Source organism: Pleurodeles waltl, chromosome 8, assembly GCF_031143425.1.
Source record: "Pleurodeles waltl isolate 20211129_DDA chromosome 8, aPleWal1.hap1.20221129, whole genome shotgun sequence".
Classification (NCBI taxonomy): Eukaryota; Metazoa; Chordata; class Amphibia; order Caudata; family Salamandridae; genus Pleurodeles; species Pleurodeles waltl.
In genome coordinates, this window is record NC_090447.1 from 510,485,711 (window position 1) to 510,506,212 (window position 20,502).

Below are 20,502 nucleotides of genomic sequence, written 5' to 3' on the forward strand. Positions count from 1 at the left end.
GGCTTTGGCTACTGCAGGAGCTGTAGTTTTCCTAAGGGGAATGGCCTCTGGTTACCTGGTGGCATGGTCCACCTCCACCGAATAAATCTGTTCCCAGATGCTGTAGAAAGGTCAAGCGGACCGACAATGTCAATCCTTACCCTCTCAAAGGTAACCCCAACCCCAGATGGATTAAGGGGGCTTTCTAGTGCCACATGACTTGCCGCTGGCTTGGCAGGTGGCACAGGAATAGCAAAACTCTTTTAGTGTCTTCAGACATGTGGGGCCCCTGAAAGTGTGGAACAAGTATTTCCCATGCCTTACTTTGCCCAAGATGTCTTGCAAGGGGAATGTCATGAGCGAGGGTCAATAATAACTTCCATAACTTGTGAGGTATGACCAACCTTCTGGTAGCACCAGGCTTGAGGTCCGTAGCCTCAGAATCAAGGAGTCCATTTTCATAGTAGATCCTGTGGAATCCACTGACATCCTCTGCCTCTTCTGCAGCTGCCTGAGGCCTTCAAGAGAGGTGCGGAATTCCTGCTCCAAACTTAAATCCTTCATGGAGGGTCTTCCTGCATCCAAGACCCCTTCCGTGTCAGGCCCAAGCTCCTCTGATGCAGGTTCCTCATAAGGGGCAAGATCATCTCCCTGAAGAGGCCGATACTCAGCTGGCTGGTCCATACTTTGAGGTTCCAGTGCTCCTGATTCTCCCTGTTTCCTGGCCTGTGCTCTAGTTGTCACAAAGACATTTGCTGAGATGCCCAGCATTGATGCATGGACCTGTAACTCCTCTTCAGCTCAGGCTGAGGTCTCCATATCACTGCCCATTAGACATTCTACAGGTATAGAAGAGGGCAGTACAACGTTTTTAGGGCCAGTACACCCCCCCTTGCTAAAGTTAACAACTGCCATGGGGTGGCACTTAGTGATGTTCTCGGCGTTGGGGACTTGGTAATCTTGACCAAGTAAGATTTGCTCTGGAAACATGAGATTTTCAGTCACCATGGTGACACTTGCACCTGCGTCCCTCTGCCATTTATGAGGGGATACTGCCTCTATTTAGTCATATTAGGAGCCCTTGAAGCCAGAGTGGCAAGGTCAGTGCCACCCTCTGATATTAGTCATGCACATTACTTCCATGTAACCAGCCTTTCAGAGCCTTAATCTCACAGTCAACAAAGTCTACCAAGTCTTGAGAGGACTCCTGAGTTTCCCTAAAGTTAATCCTATACTATAAAGTTCTGAGCCCAAACCTGTCATGACTTGGTAGTTGTCTGCATCCTCTCCTCTTCCCTTACTGCCAAAAGTTTGTCTCAGCCTTTGTCTGCAAAGGTGGGCCACGGGATAGCTGTCCACTGCTTCTGAGGGGCCTTCTGGACTTAGAAGGCCCTCCCTAAAGCAGTAGTGACTTCTAGTTGCTGATTCCGTACCTTAGAATTTCCCCCAAACATCAGCCTGGATCTGGAGATTTTTCTTTGAGCAGTACCCTTGCACACCATTAAGTGGCATTGGTTGACTCCGTGGGCGTCATTGGTGTCCTAATGATGTCGCGGTCATATATAGGTGCCACCTTGGTGCGCTTACATCTGTTCTTTTCTTTCCACGCCAGCCTATGAGCAGATCCAGAGAAGAGCCACCCCTAGTCATTTTTTGACTACCTGCTACACTATTGTCGATTTCTTTTGACAAGTTTTGGGTGCATCGAAGGATGTCCTGAAAGACTGCTGTCACTGAATGATGTTGGTGATGGATCCGCACCTCGTCTGCCTCTGGTGTCTGGAGTGCGACCATGATCCAAGGTCGTGCTCCGTGTGTCGGACCATGAACCCGAAAGCTTTGAGGTAGTTGTACCTGAAGCTCACGGCAGCCCGGCACTTGACTCTGTGTCGCTTTAGTTCGAGAGGAAGATCAAGAGACCGGTTGCCGGGTCATCACCACTTTTCCTCGTCCAAGCCATCTGGACATTCGGATTACAAGAAGAAGGCCAAACGTTCTTTAACTTTGCACGTCACTCGGAAAACGCAATGCAGGAAGAGCGTCAACACACTAGGCCTCTGTCTTTGGAGGCTCCGTCTGGGTCCACTCTACGCCTCCCCGACTTTTGGGGGAAAAGTCACCCCTGCACAACTCAAAGAATTTTATGAGGCCATCTGCCTCATATTTTGCAGACTGACTAACCCGTGGGCCAAGGGGAGTCAGTGAGGGCCCTCTTTAGTTCCAAGTCAACGGCTTCGCCCCGACTCTGGCGGGCACCTCCGGATCTGCCCCGATGCCGGTCATACCAACGCAACCTTCCCCGGCATCGGGTGAGACGTTGACGCACCTGACGTCAGTTGGGCCCACAATCGATGCCAATCCTATACTGATCCCCAACGACCCAGAGCCGGAACAGCATAGCTCAACACCAATTCCGTTTTCCATGGGCTCTCCTGGGCCCAGGGCAGATCCTGACCTCTATTGCTATGGGTATGGATATGGGGATATTGCAGAGGGGTTGCTTGACCCTTTAGAATACCAGCTTGACCCCGACATGGACTGGGTTCAGGATCTTGGTGACGCCAGCAGGTAGGACACCTCCCCTGACGCTGGCATGCTTTCTCCCCCTACCGTGGCTACAGAGGAGGGATCATCATACTCTTTGGTGGTGAGAAGGGCTGCTGAGGTTTTGGACCTCGAGCTTCCTTTTGTGGAGGTCAGGACTAACCTCCTGACCGAGATGCTTCAGCCTGGGGTCTCCAATTTGGAACCCCTGCTTCCCTTCAATGAAGCCCTTATGGATGTCCTTCTGGGTACCTGGTCCAAACCCAGCACAGGGGTGAATAGGACGGTTGCCTGCCGCCATATGCCTGCGCCGACCAACCAAAAATTCCTGACCCAACACCCTACACCTGAGAGCTTCGTCATCCTCTGGCGCATTCCCTACCGCTTACCTAGACAGGGAATCAAAAAGACTGGATGACTTGGGGAAGAAGATGTTTTCTTCTGCCAGTCTAGCACTGCGATCCATGAACACTGCATGCCTTTTGGGCTGATATTCCCATACTCTCTGGGATAAGGACGCTCAAGTGCTGCCTCAAGGCCCTGGCTGTTCTCTCCTAAGCCGTTATGGACGGGAGAGATGCAGCAAAGTTAATGATTTGTTGTGGACGGGATACGACCATCTCACTGGGGAGATCGGTTGCATTGACGGGGGCCTTGAGGCACCACACTTGGTTGAGGACATCTGGTTTTTCAGGGGATGTCCAGCAATCTTTGATGGATGTGCCCTCCTCAACCCCCACAGTCCACCTTCTTTGGCTACTGAAGGGGCACCCAACCGCGTCCCTTTTCACCTGGACACCAACCTGCACATGTTGTACAGCCTCTGTGCGGACGTGGGATCCCACAAGCTCGTGGATCAGGAAGCCAGCGGGCTGCCCAGTCCACCCCGCCCCCTCCTCTGCCTCAAAGCTATCCTAGTCCGTTGTTATATCCGGGACCAGTTGGCGACAGGATTTGCCATCACCTGCCCCACTGGGAATCCTTCTAGTCTAGCCATGCCACCATCATACTATCATCTATCGGAGGATCTTATGGCACTTCTCTGTGAGTAAGTCAAGGCTCACTTGGCCAAGAGAGCCATAGAGAGGCTACCTGCGCCAGAAGTAGGTTTTGGTTATTATTGCTGCTACTTTCTGGTGCCCAAAAAGTACAAAGGCCTTCACCTTATCCTAGATCTCTGGTCCCTCAATCTCTTCCTCAAGAAGGAGAAGCTCAAGATGCTAACCCTAGCACTCGTTCTTTCTGCCCTGGACCCTAGAGACTAGATGGTAGTGTGGACTTGCAGGATGCCTATTTTCACATTCCCGTCCTGCCGGCTCACAGACGTTACTTGTGATTCGTGGTACGTCATGAGCACCTTCAGTTCACCGTGCTCCCCTTTGGCCTTACCACAGCCTTTTGGGTGTTCACGAAAGCGATGTTAGTGGTTGCAGCTCACCTGCGCAGGTTAGGGGTTTCAGTATTTCCCTACCTCGATGACTAGCTGTTGAAGGCAGACACACCCCAGAAAGTTGTCTCCCACCTCCAGACTATGGCCAACCTCGGAATTCACTGGGGTTCACTATAAACGTGCAGAGGTCACACCTGACTCCCTCTCAGACAGAGCTGTTCTGGACAAAGTGCAGTTTCAGGCTTATCCTCCTGAAAAGTGAGTCCAGGATATTCAGGCTATGATCCCGATGTTTTAGCCTCTCTACCTGATTTCAGTGAGAATGACTCTGAGGCTGTTGGGCCTCATGGCCTCCTGCATCCTCCTGGTCCAACAAGCCAGAAGGCATATGCGGGCTTTGCAGTGCGACCTCAAGTTCCAGTGGCACAGCATCAGGGGAATCTCTCCGACATGGTCCAGATCTCGGAGGGAACTCGGAAAGACCTGCAGTGGTGGTTGTCGGATCAAGATTTGGTCAACGGCAGATCCCTCTCCCTTTCCCAAACAGATCTCACAGTAGTGACAGATGCATCACTCCTGGGATGGGGCAGCCACATGGGAGAGGCAGAGATCAGAGGCCTCTGGTCTCCGGCAGAGTCTGGGCGCCATATCAACCTTTTGGAGCTCCTGGCAATCTGACTTGCATTGAAAGCATTCCGTCCCTCTCTCAAAGAGAAAGTGGTACAAGTGTTCACCCTCAACACCACCGCATGTGTTATTGCAATAAACAGGGTGGAGTGGGGTCGTGGACCCTTTGTCAAGAGGCTCATTGCATATGGACATGGCTGGAAAGCCAGGGCATTTCACTGGTGGTTCAACATCTGGCAGGCTCTCTGAACGTCTGAGCAGACAAACTCAGCCATCGATGCATAGTCGATCATGAATTACGTCTCCATCTGGAGGTGGCGTAAGGTCTGTTTCAGCAGTGAGGAGAGCCTTGGTTGGGTCTGTTCGCCTCGCAGCTGTTTTGTGCGCTTAAGTTTCCAAGGCAGCACTCGCTCAGCAATGCTTTTTGTCCCAAGAGGAGCCTAGCCCTCATGTACGCCTTCCAGCCGATACCACTTCTGCCCAGAGTTCTGAAGAAGTTCAGGCAAGACCGGGCCCAAGTAATCCTGGTGGCTCCGACTGGGCACAGAAGTCTGACACCCCGAGCTGTTAAGCACGGCCATCGATTCTCTGCTTATACTGCCCCTTCGGGAGGATCTTCTGTCACAGCAGATGGGGACTGTCATTCACCCAAACCTGTCCAGCCTCCGCCTCCTTACATGGTGATTGAGTGGCGGCAATAGATGGCTTTCGACCTTCCACCTGAAGTCTGTATTGTTATCTTGGCAGCCAGGCGTCCCTCCAACAAAAATGTATACGCCTGTCGCTGGAAGAAATTTGTGGCATGGTGTTTCAACAAGTCTTTTGATCCCCTCTCTGCACCTCTTTCAGAGGATTTCCTCTTTATTCTCTCTTGCCCTGCAGGGCTCGGTTCTGGGCACCCTCAAGGGATATTTGTCTGCCATCTGTCTTTTTTTTAAAGCTGTCAGATCAACCTTCTCTGTTCAAATCTCCCATTGTTGGGAGGTTTCTCAAAGGACTCACACGTTTCCTCCTATCCAGTTCATAATGCCCCAGTGGGATTTGAACTTGGTCCTCACATACCTCATGTGTGCTCCTTTTGAGCGACTGCACAACTGTCCTCTACAGCTCTTGACCTTTAAAACTGCCTTCTTGATTGCCTTCACCTCTGCTGGCAGAATGAGTGAGCTCCAGACTCTCTCTTCAAAGCCACCATTCCTAGAAGTAAATCCTGACAAGGTGGTGCTTCGTACCAGGGATTGCTTCCTTCCCAAAGTGGTGACACCTGTTCAAGTAGGCCAATTGTAGGAAGCTGGCTCTGTATATACTATCAAAAGTGAAATATAGTGTGCACGGAGTCCAGGGTTTCCCCTTAGACGTTGATAGTGGCAATAATAGGTAATACTAATGCTCTATTTGTGGTAGTGTGTTTGAGCAGTTAGGCTTATCAGACGGTAGTGTTAAGCATTTGTCGTACACACACAGGCAATAAATGGTAACACACACTCAAAGACCTAGTTCCAGGCCAATAGGTTTTTATATAGAAAAATACTATTTTCTTAATTTATTTTAGAACCACAAGATTCAGATATCAAATAAGTACATAACTTGTAAGGTACTTGGCATGGGTAAATATAGAACTTTGAATGAAAACCGTAATGTACACAGTTTAGCATAAAATGGCAATAAGCTATTTTAAAAGTGGACACAGTGCAAAATTTGAATGTTCCTGGGGGAGGTAAGTAAAGGTTAGTTTGTCAGGTAAGTAAAGCATTTACAAGTTCAGTCTCTGGGGCATACGCAGCCCACCGTTGGGGGTTCATGTCAACCCCAGACACCCAGCACCAGCAACACAGGGCCAGTCAGGTGCAGAGGTCAAACAGAAGCCAAAATAACGTGGGCGCCTATGGAGACGGGGGGGTACTCCTGGTCCAGTCTGCTTGCAGGTAGGTACCCAAGTTGTCGGAAGGCAGACCAGGGGGGTTTGGAAGGGGCCTCAAGTAGGCCCCAATCCCACACCCTCAGCGGCACTGAGGCGGCAGGGTGCAGACAGGCTGTCGGGTTTCCAATGAAACTCTATGAGGGAACCCCGGGGGTCACTCAGGTGCGGCAGGCGAGGTCCGGAGGGGGCTTGGGGGCGCGTCTTGGGTACACCACCGGTCGGACAGGGAAGAGGGCCGACTGTTGATAGTTGCTGCACTGGATGTCGATTTCTCCAAGGCCGGGGGGCTACGGGTGCAATGGGTCCTTTGGCGTTGGTTAGCTTCGTCCAGGGCAGTCACGCTCATGGGGGTCCTCTGGGTTCCCTCTGCAGGCGTCTTCGTGGAGGGGTGGAGAGGTCAGCCCAGGGTGGGCACTTGGTCGCCTGTGGGTCCTCTCTGGTCGTTTGGGCCAGACTCTGGCTGTGGCCGTCAGGAGCAGAGTGGTTAGGACTCATGCTTCTGGAGTGAGGTGGAAGTCCTTTAGAAGCAGTTTCTTCTTCTTTTCTTTTAGACAGGGCCGCTGTCCACTGGAGTTGCTTGATCCTTTGTGATGCAGGCAGTCCTCTGGAGGTTTTTCAGGGGTCGCTGGACCTTCAGGATGCGTTGCTTTTCTTCTGCAGGTTTTTTGAAGCAGGAGGTGGGACAATAGGGCTGGGGCAGAGTAAGTTGTCTTCTCTTCTCTGCTGGGTTTTCAGCTCAGCAGTCATTCTTCTTTCTTGTGGTCGTCCGGAATCTGACTAGCTTGGTTCAGGGAGGCCCTTAAATCTTAGATTTAGGGGCGGGTCAGGGGGCAGTAGCCAATGGCTACTGTCCCTGAGGGTGGCTACACCTTCCTTGTGTCTCCTCCCTTTGCGGGGGGCACATCCCTAATCCTATTGGGCTAAATCCTCCAAAGCAAGATGGAGGATTTTCTAAGGAAGGGGTCACCTCAGCGCTGGACACCTTAGGGGCTGTCATGGCTAGAAGGTGACTCCTCCTTGTTTTTCTCATTATCTCCTCCGGACTTGCCGCCAACAGTGGGGGCTGTGTCTGGGGGGGCGGGCATCTCCACTAGCTGGAGTGCCCTGGAGCATTGTAACACCAGACTTGAGCCTTTGAGGCTCACTGCCAGGTGTTACAGTTCCTGCAAGGGGAGGTGTGAGGCTCCTCCACCCAGGACAGGTTTTGTTCCTGGTCACAGATGCACAAAGACACTCACTTCAGGTGGCCAGAAACTAGTCTGGAAGTGGCAGGTGGTCAGCCTAGCACTAGACTTTGGGCTGGCTTGCAGGGGGCATCTCTAAGATGCCCTCTTAGTGTATTTCTCAATATATCTCAAACTGGAATCAGTGTGGATTTAGTGTGCTGAGACGTTTGATACCAAACTTCCCAGTATTCAGTGTAGCCATTATGGAACTGTGGAGTTTGTGTTTGACAAACTCCCAGACCATAAACTTTATGGCTACCCTGCACTTACAATGTATAAGATTTTACTTAGACAATGTAGGGGCATAGTGCTCATGCAGCTATTCCCTCACCTGTGGTATAGTGCATCCTGCCTTAGGGCCGTAAGGCCTACTAGAGGAGTGACTTACCTATTCCACAGGCAGTGTTTTGTGGGCATGGCACCCTGAAGGGGATGCCATGTCGACCAAGTCTTTTTCTCCCCACCAACACATACAATCTGCAGTGGCAGTGTGCATGTGTTAGGTAAGGGGTCCCTTAGGGTGGCACAACACATGCTGCAGCCCTTGGTACCACTGATACCTTTTACTAGGGACTTATCTGTATGCCAGAGGTGTGCCAATTGTGGGAACAATGGTACAGTTTTAGGGAAAGAACACTGGTGCTGGGGCCTGGTTAGCAGGATCCCAGCTCACTCTGTCAAGTCACCATCAATATCAGGCAAAAGGTAGAGGGGGCTATGGGGTGTAACTGCAAAAAGGGTCATTTTCTTACACATGTCAAACCAAGATAATCCCTTTTTTTAGGGTCGAGCCTGCGCTAGCATGCGCATCGCTTATGAGACGCTTTAGTAGTTAGAAAAGGGCTCAGAGCCCTGTCCATGTCACGTCAGTGTCTTTCATTGATTTGTGGGCTTGCCTTTTAAAATCTGCTTGCTTTCATTAGTCGAAGGCATGCATATGTCATTCCTTTTCTGGTGTTTAGCCCTCCTCAACTGCAGCGACCAAGTACTGAAAACATACGAGGCTCGCTGTCTTCTGTCCGGTTTGTGAACTTCTTTTTTCGCAGTGCTATCTCGCTTGGCAGAAGTCGAGCGCTTTGTATGACATTGACCCTGTTACATAGTTAATTGCACTTTTGCCGGTTACATAGATAATTGCACTTTTTTACTATGTGTGCGCTGTAGCAGCGCGATCGCGCTCCTTTTTTCCATTTAATGTGGCAAGAATAGTCCGGTTGGGAGTTTACAATTGCTAATAGCTCTAACTCAGAGAAATGCGAGACCTGTTTTTATCTGCTGCATGGTAGACTGTCAATAAAGCAACTAATGTACGCTGAATGTGTGCGGTTGAAAGAAACCAAGCAGATAAAAATATATGTTCATGTATGTTTTTTCAATACATCAACTAGCCAAAGCCTACTCGCCACAACTGACTGGTCCTGATTTATTAGGAAGAAATGATACTGTATTAATATTAACAGTTTTAAAAAAATCTGTTTTCGGCAGCTGATATCTATAGAGAGACTTTCACAAGTATAAATATATATAACAATTCATTGTTTTCACTTTTAGATAAGAACATTGATATAAACTGTATTCCCTTACATGTAGTCTGGTATTTTCTTTGTTTTTCTTTTTATACATGCAGATGCAAATTTCAAGTGGCAGAATACTGGAGAAGTCGTTTTTAAATCGCTTGCTGTCTCTAAACGTGAAGATGAAGAGGGTGACGAAGAACCTGTTCAAAATGACGAGATTCACTTTGATCCAATAGTTTCGTTACCAGAGGTAAGCGCTAGATGTAAATGAAGCATTTTTCTGAAGGTGATCGGAGATAAAACACGCTTAAGTGAAACATACTTTTCATCTAAATCGAATTGATTTCAGCGGTTGAGTCTCTTTTGATTTTAAGCTTTTGTCTGTTCTTGTGTACCTGAGAAAATGGTACAAAGCCACCTTTTTCCACATTGTTCAGTCCCGAAAAAAGTAATCAATACTTTGTTCTAATCTTTCAACCTTACATAAAATACTCTACAAATAGGTACCACTTTGAAACATTTCACCAATTATGCTCCCATTGTGCATTTTCTTCTGAGGTCTGGACTTTTCAGACACTATTCAGTGTGTACTACATAGTAATACATTTTTAGGAGGGGGTTAATGTACAGTAGTAGGTTGCCTTTCTGGTATATGCCAAGACCATTTCGACATAGCCATTTCTGCCAACACCCAACAACAAGATAGAGACTTATAGCTGCAGATTCTTCACCTTTTGAAAATTCCCCAGGCATCAGACTGGATCCAGAAATTTGAAACTATTCATAGTACCTCTGCATGCTGCAAGGTGGCGCTGTACAGTACTGACTCCATTCCACTCCAGAAGTTACTTGCTGGTCTATAAAGGTGCCAGTCGCACCTGCTGACATCAGTTCCTTTCTTTCTGCACCTCTGGACTCTAATCCGAAGTTTCTCTTGTCTCTCTGACACTTTTCTTTAGCAATTTTCTGACACATTTTCACGTGTGCAAGGGATGTCACTCCCTATGGTGACAGGCTATAAGCCCTGTAGGAGCTGTTGCAAACAAATGTCAGTGACAGAGCCCAACCAGATTTACCTGTGGTGTCAGGAGTCAAGCCACAAGTGCAAGATGTGTGGAGAATGCATCGATAAACCGAGGCCATCAGGGAGCGTAAGGCGGAACTCTATGGCACCAAGCACAAGAAGGTTGTTGTAGGAAGCTGGCTCTGTATATACTATATCAAAATGAGATATAGTGTGCAGAGAGTCCAGGGGTTCCCCAAGAGGCTTGACCGAGGGAGCCCTCACCTAAAACATGCATACTACCATTGTAGATTGTGTGTGTTGGGGAGAAAAAGGCAAAGTCGACATGGCACTCCCCTCAGAGTGCCATGCGCACAACCCACTGCCTGTGGCATATGTAAGTCACCCCTCATGCAGGCCTTACAGCCCTAAGGCAGGATGCACTATACCACAAGTGAGGGCATAGGTTGCATGAGCACTATGATCCTACAGTGTCTAAGCCAAATCTTATACATTGTAAGTGCAGGGTAGCCATACAGAGTATATGGTCTGGGAGACTGTCAAACACGAACTCCACAGTTCAGTAATGGCTACACTGAATTCTGGGAAGTTTGGTATCAAACTTCTCAGCACAATAAATCCACACTGATGCAGTGTGGGATTTATTGAAAGATGCACATAGAGGGCATCCTAGAGATGCCAGTATACCAGTCCAACTCCTAGTGTTAAGCTGACCAGTTTCTGCTAGCCTGCCACATCCAGACGGGTTTCTGGCCTCATGGGGTGAGTGCCTTTGTCACTCTGTGGCCAGGAACAAAGCCTTCACTGGGTGGAGGTGCTTCACATCTCCCCCTGCAGAAACTGTAACACCTGGCAGTGAGCCTCAAAGGCTCAAGCCTGGTGTTACAGCGCCCCAGGGCACTCCAGCTAGTAGAGTTGCCCACCCCTCCGGACACAGCCCCCACTTTTGGCAGGCAAGTCCGGAGGAGATAATGAGAAAAAAAAGGCGTCACCACCCACCAGTCAGGACACGCCCCTAAGGTGCCTTGAGCTGAGGTGACCCCTTAAGAAATCCTCCATCTTGTTTTGGAGGATTACCCCAATATGATTGGGGATGAAATCGAAATGTAGGTAAGCCCATATAAAAGATGGTTAAATCATTACTTGCTTTTCACAGTTCAAATCTTCAATAATACATCCAATCTATTTGTAACATCCAGTGCAAGTTTATTTTGAATTTAAGAAGAATGGGGATTCATGTGAGATTCAAGAAAGATGAACAAGCTCCAAAGAAGCAAACACCAACACGTGTTTCGCCCCCTAGTGGTAGTTGTACCTGGGGCTTTCTCAAGGCTGTAGAGAATAGAAATGCATGTTGAAACCAACTATTCTTCATATCAAAGGAGCAGAACAAAAGACAGTGACGAAGCACCCAAGTGTAAAGGTTGGAACAAAGTAGTGGGGAAAAAACCACTTTCCAAAGAGCTATCATGTAAGGGGACCTTCTATGGAAACAATAATGAAGAAAGCTTATCAGGTGAGTGACGACATTGTTATTGGTGTAAGGACAACATAGTATGGAGATGATATTGTTAGTGAGTAAAGTAGAGACTCTAAACGAGCCCCAGAGAGAGTTGGTGAAGAAGAGAATATATTTAGTTCGCGAAATTCACAGTATTAGCCTCTAAGGATAGTGATATCCACATTGTATTTCAAGGACAGAAACACCTGAATGTGTCCAAACAGATTTACCCATGCAATAATCCTTCATAGTCAAATTGAACCCTGTCCCCAAAAGTCATAGTCAGAGAGCCTAGTTCTTCCACAGTGGAGTCCAGTGCCTCTGTAATCTTTGAAGACAGCCTCAATGAAGAGGACATCCTGTTGGCCAGGATGGCCTAGAGATTGGTTTTGGAGAAGCAGCTCCTAGCCATAGAAAGGGAAAGAAGATAAATGGGTTTAACTCCCATAAATGGTGGCATCAACTTAAATAGGGTCAGAGAGAATACCGACATCCTAAAGATCCCCAAAGGGATTGTAACCAAATATGAAGAATGTGATGCATCACCAAATGGTTCACAGCTTTTGAGAGGGCTTGTGCAACCAGAAAAGTAAGCAGAACTCTCTGCGGAGCTCTCCTTTGGGAAATGTTCACTGAAAAGTGTAGGGATAGACTCCTCACACTCTCTGGTAAAGATGCATAATCTTATGACCTCATGAAGGCTACCCTGATTGAGGGCTTTGGATTCTCAACTGAGGAGTACAGGATTAAGTTCAGGGGGGCCCACAAATCTTCGAGCCATTCCTGGGTTGATTTTGTTGACTTCTCAGTGAAAACACTAGATGGTTGGATAACTGGCAGTGGTGTAAGTGAATATGATGGGCTGTATAATGTATTTATGGAAGAACATCTGTTAAGTAATTGTTTCAATGACAAACTGCATCAACATCTGGTAGACCTAGGTTCTATTTCTCCCCAAGAATTGGGAAAGAAGGCAGACCGCTGGGTCAAGGCTAGGGTGACCAAGAGTTCCACAGGGGGTGACCAAAAGAAAGGGGTCACAAAGCCTCCCCTGGGGAAGGGTGGTGAGACATCCAAGGACAAAAAGAGTCTTCTACAGGGCCCCCAAACACCTGCTCAGTAGTGTGGGCCCGAGCCTCTTCACAGTCCACAAATGGGTGTAAGGGTAAAAACTTTGATCCCAATAAGGCCTGCTGTCACAACTGTAGACAGCATGGACACCAAACTGGAGACAAGGCCTGTCCAAAGAAAAGTCCCACAACAACTACTCCAGTTAGTACTGGAATAGCTAGTTTCCAGGTGGGATCAACAGTGTACCCAGAGCAAATAAGGATCCACACTTTGAAGCTACTTTAGTCTGAGGGTGGGGTGGATTTAGCCACTCTTGCTGCCTGGCCACCTAACATGCACAAATACAGGCAGCAGCTCTTGATAAATGGGAGTAGAGTAGAAGCCCTGAGAGATACAGGTGCCAGTGTCTCCATGGTGACAGACAAACCGGTTTCCCCAGGACAGTACCTGGCTGGACATACACATCCAATCACAAATGCTGACAATCAAACTAAAGTCCCTCCCATGACAATGGTAACTTTAGAATGGGGAGGGGTCACTGGCCTGAAACAGGTGGTAGTCTCCTCTGCAATTCCAGTAGAATACCTGCTAGGGAATGAACTGGAGTCCTCAGCATGGGCTAAGGTAGAACTCAAGACCCATGCAGCCATGCTGGGCATCCCTGAACTGGTGTGTGTGTGTCAAGATTAGAGCACAGGGTGAAAAAGACGTGTTGGAGTCTGGAATAATGGCCCAACCTTCCACGAGGAAAGGAAAGAAGACTGGGGGACCAGCTTCTTCATAGCAAAAGAAAAAGAACCTCTCTTCCCAGAAAGATGTCCTATCCCCTTAGGGAATTGAGCCCATGGAGCTGGAGCCTTATCAGGTGGCGCTCTTGAGTCCAGGGGGACCCTCAAGAGAACAGCTGTGTAAGGGACAAAAGAGTTGTCCCACTCTGGAAAGCCTAAGACAGCAAGCAGCTGAGCAAGAAAAAGGTAATGTCCGTGGAACCCACAGGGTCTATTGGGAAGATGGACTCCTTTACACTGACGGAAGTGATCCCAAACCTGGTGCCACTAGGAGAGTGGTAGTGCCTCAGGAATTTAGGGAGTTCATTCTGACCTTAACCCCAACATGGTTCGGAGGGAACTGCGAAAGACCTGCACTGGTGGTTGTCGAATCAAGATTGGGTCAATGGCTGATCCCTCTCCCTTCCCCATCCAGATCTCACAGTAGTGACAGATGCATCACTCCTGGGATGGGGCGGCCACATAGGAGAGGGGGAGATCACAGGCCTCTGGCTTTGGCTGAGTCCACGCTCCACATAAACCTTTTGGAGCTCCGAGCGATCCAACTTGCATCGAAAGCATTCCTTCCCTCTCTCAAAGGGAAAGTCAGACAGGTGTTCATGACAACACCACCACCATGTGGTATTGCAACGACCAGGGCAGAGTGGGGTCGTCGACCCTTTGTCAAGGGGCCCTTCGCCTCTGAACATGGCTGGATCGCCAGGGCATTTCCCTCGTGGTTCAACATCTGGTGGCCTCTCCGAACATCAATGCATAGTCCACCACAAATGGCGTCTCCATCCGGAGGTGGAGCAAGGTCTCTTTCAGCAGTGGGGAGAGCCTTGGTTAGATCTGTTCGCCTCTGCAGAGAACACACAATGTCAGCTGTTTTGCACGTTGGAGTTTTCAAGGCAGCACTTGCTCTGTGACGCTTTTCGCCACGAGTGGAACTCAGGCCTCCTGTACGCCTTCCGGCCAATACCACTTCTGCCCAGAGTCCTGAAGAAGATCAGGCAAGACCGAGCCCAAGTAATCTTGGTGTCTCTGTATTGGGCACGAAGAGTCTGGTATGCCGAGCTATTGAGCATGGCCATTGATCCTCCAATCAGACTGCCCCTTCAGGAGGATCTGCTGTCACAGCAGCAGGGGATGGTTATCCACCCGAGCCTGTCCATTCCCCTTGCTAGGCATTTGGGAGCCGAGCCTGTACATTCCCCTTGCTGGGCATTTGGGACAAACCAAGACTTGGGAGTGATTAGTCAACCATTTCTATTGGCCCAATATGTCCCAGAAGGTTAAGGAGTTTGACAGAGGTACCAACTTCATATCAGCTTACCTAAAGCATATGTGGAATGAGTGTGGGGTGATTTATAAGTTCACCACACCATAGCGTTCACAAACCAATGCTCTTGTAGAAAGGTTTAACAAGACATTGAAGGGCATGATCGTGGGGCTCCCTGAAAAACTCAAAAGGAGATGGGATGTTGTAGGAAGTTGGCTCTGTATGTACTATTTCAAAGTAAGAAATAGCATGCACAGAGTCCAAGGGTTCCCCTTAGAGGTAAGATAGTGGCAAAAAGAGATAATTCTAATGCTCTATTTTGTGGTAGTGTGGTCGAGCAGTAGGCTTATCAGAGGGTAGTGTTAAGCATGTGTTGTACACACACAGGCAATAAATGAGGAACACACACTCAGACAATTCCAGGCCAATAGGTTTTTGTATAGAAAAATATATTTTCTTAGTTTATTTTAAGAACCACAGGTTCAAGATTTACAAGCAATGCTTTAAATGAAAGGTACTTCACTTAGGAACTTTAGGAACTTTGAATTAGCAAAATAGCAAATACAGTTTTCACACAAATGACATATAGCTATTTTAAAACTAGACAGTGCAATTTTCAACAGTTCCTGGGGGAGGAAAGTGTTTTTTAGTTTTTGCAGGTAAGTAAACGACCTACAAGGTTCAAGTTTGGGTCCAAGGTAGCCCACCGTTGGGGGTTCAGGGCAACCCCAAAGTTACCACACCAGCAGCTCAGGGCCGGTCAGGTGCAGAGGTCAAAGTGGTGCCAAAAACACACAGACTTCAATGGAGAAGGGGGTGCCCCGGTTCCAGTCTGCCAGCAGGTAAGTACCCGCATCTTCGGAGGGCAGATCGGGGGTTTAGTAGGGTACTGGGGGGGACACAAGTCCACACAAAAAGTACACCCTCAGCGGCATGGGGCGGCTGGGTGCAGTGTGCAAACAAGCGTCGGGTTCGCAATAGGATTCAGTGGGAGACCAAAGGGATCTCTTCAACGATGCAGGCAGGTAAGGGGGGGGCTCCTCGGGGTAGCCGCCACCTGAGCAAGGGAGAGGGCCACCTGGGGGTTGCTCCTGCACTGGAGGTCGGATCCTTCAGGTCCTGGGGGCTGCGGGTGCAGAGTCTTTACCAGGCGTCGGGTCTTTGAAGAAGGCAGTCGCGTTCAGGGGGAGCCTCGGGATTCCCTCTGCAGGCGTCGCTGTGGGGACTCAGGGAGGTCAACTCTGGCTACTCACGGTCTCGAAGTCGCCGGGGAGTCCTCCCTGAAGTGATTGTTCTCCACAAGTCGAGCTGGGGGCGTCAGGTGCAGAGTGCAAAGTCTCACACTTCCGGCGGGAAACGTGTGTTGGTTCAAAGTTGCTTCTTTGTTGCAAAGTTGCAGTCTTTGTGGAACAGAGCCGCTGTCCTCAGGAGTTCTTGGTCATTCTAGATGCAGGGTAATCCTCTGAGGCTTCAGAGGTTGCTGGACCCTGGGAGCGCGTCGCTGGTGCAGTGTCTTTAGAAGTGGGGAGACAGGCCGGTAGAGCTGGGGCCAAAGCAGTTGGTGTCTCTGTCTTCTCTGCAGGTTTTCAGTTCAGCAGTCCTCTTCTTCTTAGGTTGCAGGAATCTGGTTTCCTAGGTTCTGGGGAGCCCCTAAATACTGAATATAGGGGTGTGTTTAGGTCTGGGATGGCAGTAGCCAATGGCTACTGTCCTTGAGGGTGGCTACACCCTCTTTGTGCCTCCTCCCTGAGGGGAGGGGGGCACATTCCTATCCCTATTGGGCGAATCCTCCATCTGCAAGATGGAGGATTTCTAAAAGTCAGAGTCACCTCAGCTCAGGACACCTTAGGGGCTGTCCTGACTGGCCAGTGACTCCTCCATGTTTTTCTCATAATCTCCTCCGGCCTTGCCGCCAAAAGTGGTGCTGTGGCCAGAGGGGTCAGGCAACTCCACTAGCTGGAGTGCCCTGGGGTGCTGTAACAAAGGGGGTGAGCCTTTGAGGCTCACCGCCAGGTGTTACAGTTCCTGCAGGGGGAGGTGCTAAGCATCTCCACCCAGTACAGGCCTTGTTACTAGCCACAGAGTGACAAAGGCACTATCCCCATGTGGCCAGCAACATGTCTGGTGTGTGGCAGGCTGCTACAACCAGTCAGCCTACACGGGTAGTCGGTTAAGGTTTCAGGGGGCACCTCTAAGGTGCCCTCTGGGGTGTATGTTACAATAAAATGGACACTGGCATCAGTGTGCATTTATTGTGCTGACAAGTTTGATATCAAACTTCACAGTTTTCAGTGTAGCCATTATGGTGCTGTGGAGTTCGTGCATGACAGACTCCCAGACCATATACTCTTATGGCTACCCTGCACTTACAATGTCTAAGGTTTTGCTAAGACACTGTAGGGGCATAGTGCTCATGCACTTATGCCCTCACCTATGGTATAGTGCACCCTGCCTTAGGGCTGTAAGGCCTGCTAGAGGGGTGACTTATCTATACCTGTAGGCAGTGTGAGGTTGGCATGGCACCCTGAGGGGAGTGCCATGTCGACTTACTAGTTTTGTCCTCACTAGCACACACAAGCTGGCAAGCAGTGTGTCTGTGCTGAGTGAGGGGTCCCCAGGGTGGCATAAGACATGCTGCAGCCCTAGAGACCTTCCCTGGCATCAGGGCCCTTGGTACCACGGGTACCAGTTACAAGGGACTTACCTGGATGCCAGGGTGTGCCGATTGCGGATGGTTACTGATGAGGATCAGGAAGCAGAGAGTGAACCTCTCCCTGACCTCCTCTCAACTGACCCTAAAGATGGCTCAGTATGTGGAGTTGTCTACTCAGACACCCTCTCTGGCCAACAGCAAGCTGACTGCAAGACGGTCCTCCAGCAGTTTGCTGAGCTCTTTTCTTTGACCCCTGGTCAGACACACCTGTGTACCCATGATGTGGACACAGGAGACAGTTTACCTGTCAAGAATAAAATATTCAGACAGTCTGACCAAGTCAAGGAAAGCATCAATGTGGAAGTCCACAAGATGCTGGAATTGGGAGTGATGGGGCAGTCGGACTGTCCCTGGGCTAACCCAGTGGTCTTGGTCCCTAAACCTCACACCAAGGATTGAAAGAGAGAGATTAGGTTTTGTGTGGACTACATGGGGCTCAACTCTGTCACCAAGACAGATGCTCACTCTATACCAAGGGCAGATTAATTAATTGACAAATTAGATGCAGCCAAATTCTTAAGTACCTTGGACTTGACAGCAGGGTACTGGCAAATCAAAATGGCACCTAGAGCCAAATAAGACAGCATTCTCTACACCGGATGGGCATTATCAGTTTACTGTTATGCCCTTTGGCTTAAAGAATGCCCCTGCCATCTTCCAAAGGTTGGTGAATCAAGTCCTTGCTGGCTAGGACTCCTTTAGTGCAGCAATCTAGATTATATTGTTGTCTTTAGCTCCAACTGGCAGGATCACCTTGTCCACCTGAAGAAGGTTTTGTAGGCCCTGCAAACAACAGGCCTCTCTATCAACGCATCTAAATGTCAGATAGGGCAGGGTACAGTGGTTTACTTGTGGGACACCTTGTAGGTGGAGGCCAAGTTCAGCCACTACAACCCAAGATCCAGACTATTCTGGACTGGGAAGCTACAAAAACCCAGACTCAAGTAAGGGCATTCCTTGGCTTGCCTGGCTACTACAGGAGGTTTGTGAAGGGATGTGGATCCATAGTGACACCCCTCACAGAACTTACCTCCAAGAAAATGCCCAGAAAAGTTAACTGGAACTTGGACTGTCAAAAGGCCTTTGACGCCCTGAAAGAAGCTATGTGCTCAGCACCAGTTCTAAAAGCTCCAGACTATTCTAAGCAGTTAATTGTGCAGGCGGATGCCTCTGAGCACGTGATAGGAGCAGTCCTATCCCAAACCAATGATGATGTCCTTGACCAGCCTGTTGCTTTTATTAGCAGGAGGTTACTCCCCAAGGAGCAGCGTTGGAGTGCCATTGATAGGGAGGCCTTTGCTATGGATTGGTCCCAGAAGAAGTTGGGACCATACCTGTTTGGTACTCACTTCACAGTTCAAACTGACCACAGACCTCTCAAATGGCTTATGCAAATTAAATGAGAGAACCTTAAACTGTGAGGTGGCCCATATCCCTCCAGGGAATGGACTTTGTAGTGGAACACAGACCTGGGAATGCCCATGCCAATGCAGACGGCCTTTTCAGGTACTTCCACTTAGAAAATGAAGACTGTCTTGGGAAAGGTTAGTCTCATCCTCTTTCGTTTGGGGGGAGGGTTGTGTAGGAAAATGCCTCTGATGGCATGGTTACCCCCTAACATTTTGCCTTTTGTTGATGCTAGTTATGATTGAAAATCTGCTGTTACCCTGCTAACCAGGCCCCAGCACCATTGTTCCTTCTCTAAACTGTACCTTTGTCTCCACAGTTGGCAGAGCCATAGCACACAGATAAGTCCATTGTAAATGGTACCTCTGGTACCAAGGGCCCTGTTGCCAGGGACCGTTTCTAAGGGCTGCAGCATGTATTATGCCACCCTCGGGACCCCTCACTCAGCACATGCACACTGCCTCACAGCTTGTGTGTGCTGGTAGGGAGAAAATGACTAAGTCGACATAGCACTCCCCCTCAGAGTGCCGTGCCCACAACCCACTGCCTGTGGCATATGTAAGCCACCCCTCTAGCAGGCCTTACAGCCCTAAGGCAGGATGCACTATACCACAGGTGAGGGCATAGTTGCATGAGCACTGTGCCCCTACAGTGTCTAAGCCAAATCTTATACATTGTAAGTGCAGGGTAGCCATAAAGTTTATGGTCTGGGAGTTTGTCAAACACGAACTCCACAGTTCCATAATGGCTACACTGAATACTGGAGGAACTGTGACACCTGGCGGTGATCCTCAAAGGCTCAAGCCTGGTGTTACAGCGCCCCATGGCACTCCAGCTAGTGGAGATGACACCCCCCACTCCCCGACACAGTCCCCACTTTTGGCAAGGAGGAATCACCCTCCAGTCAGGACAGCCCCTAAGGTATCCTGAGCTGAGGTGACCCCCAACCGTAGGAAATCCTCCATCTTGTTTTGGAGGATTCCCCCTAATAGGATTATTGAGGTGCTCCCCTTCCCACAGGGAGGAGGCACAAAGAGTGTGTAGCCACCCTCCAGGACAGTAGCCTTTGGCTACTACCCCCCAGACCTAAACACACCCCTAAATTGAGTATTTAAGTGTGACCCTGAACCCAGGAAATCAGAGACCTGAAACAAGAAAAAGGAGACAACTGACTTGGCCCCAGCCCCACCGGCCTGTCTCCAGACTCAAAGAACCTACACAGCGACGCATCCAGCGGGACTAGCGACCTCTGATGACTCAGAGTACTGACCTGCACCCAAAGGACCAAGAAACCATCTTTAAAGGGACTCCAGCCTCACTCCGGAAGCCTGAGTCCCCAACACTCTGCACCAGACACCCCTGGCTCGTGTCCAGGGGAACCAACACTGCAGAGAGGACCCCCAGGCGATTCCAACGATGTGGACACCCTGAGACGACCTCCCTGCACCCCCACAGGGACGCCTGCAGAGAGGATCCATAGGCTCCCCCTGACTGCGACTGCCCGGTAACCAAGAAACCAGATGCCTGGAAGAA

At 49.4% G+C, this 20,502-nt stretch overlaps 1 protein-coding gene across 2 annotated transcripts in view; it reads left to right on the forward strand.

Annotated features, from left to right (window-relative positions):
• Positions 1 to 20,502, forward strand: part of LOC138250080 (E3 SUMO-protein ligase RanBP2-like) — an 894,326-nt gene that overhangs the window by 845,381 nt on the left and 28,443 nt on the right. For both annotated transcript variants that reach the window (XM_069204480.1, XM_069204481.1), the window contains exon 26: positions 9,315 to 9,454. In XM_069204480.1, coding sequence (XP_069060581.1) covers positions 9,315 to 9,454 — 140 coding nt within the window. The remainder of the gene's footprint in view (positions 1 to 9,314; positions 9,455 to 20,502) is intronic.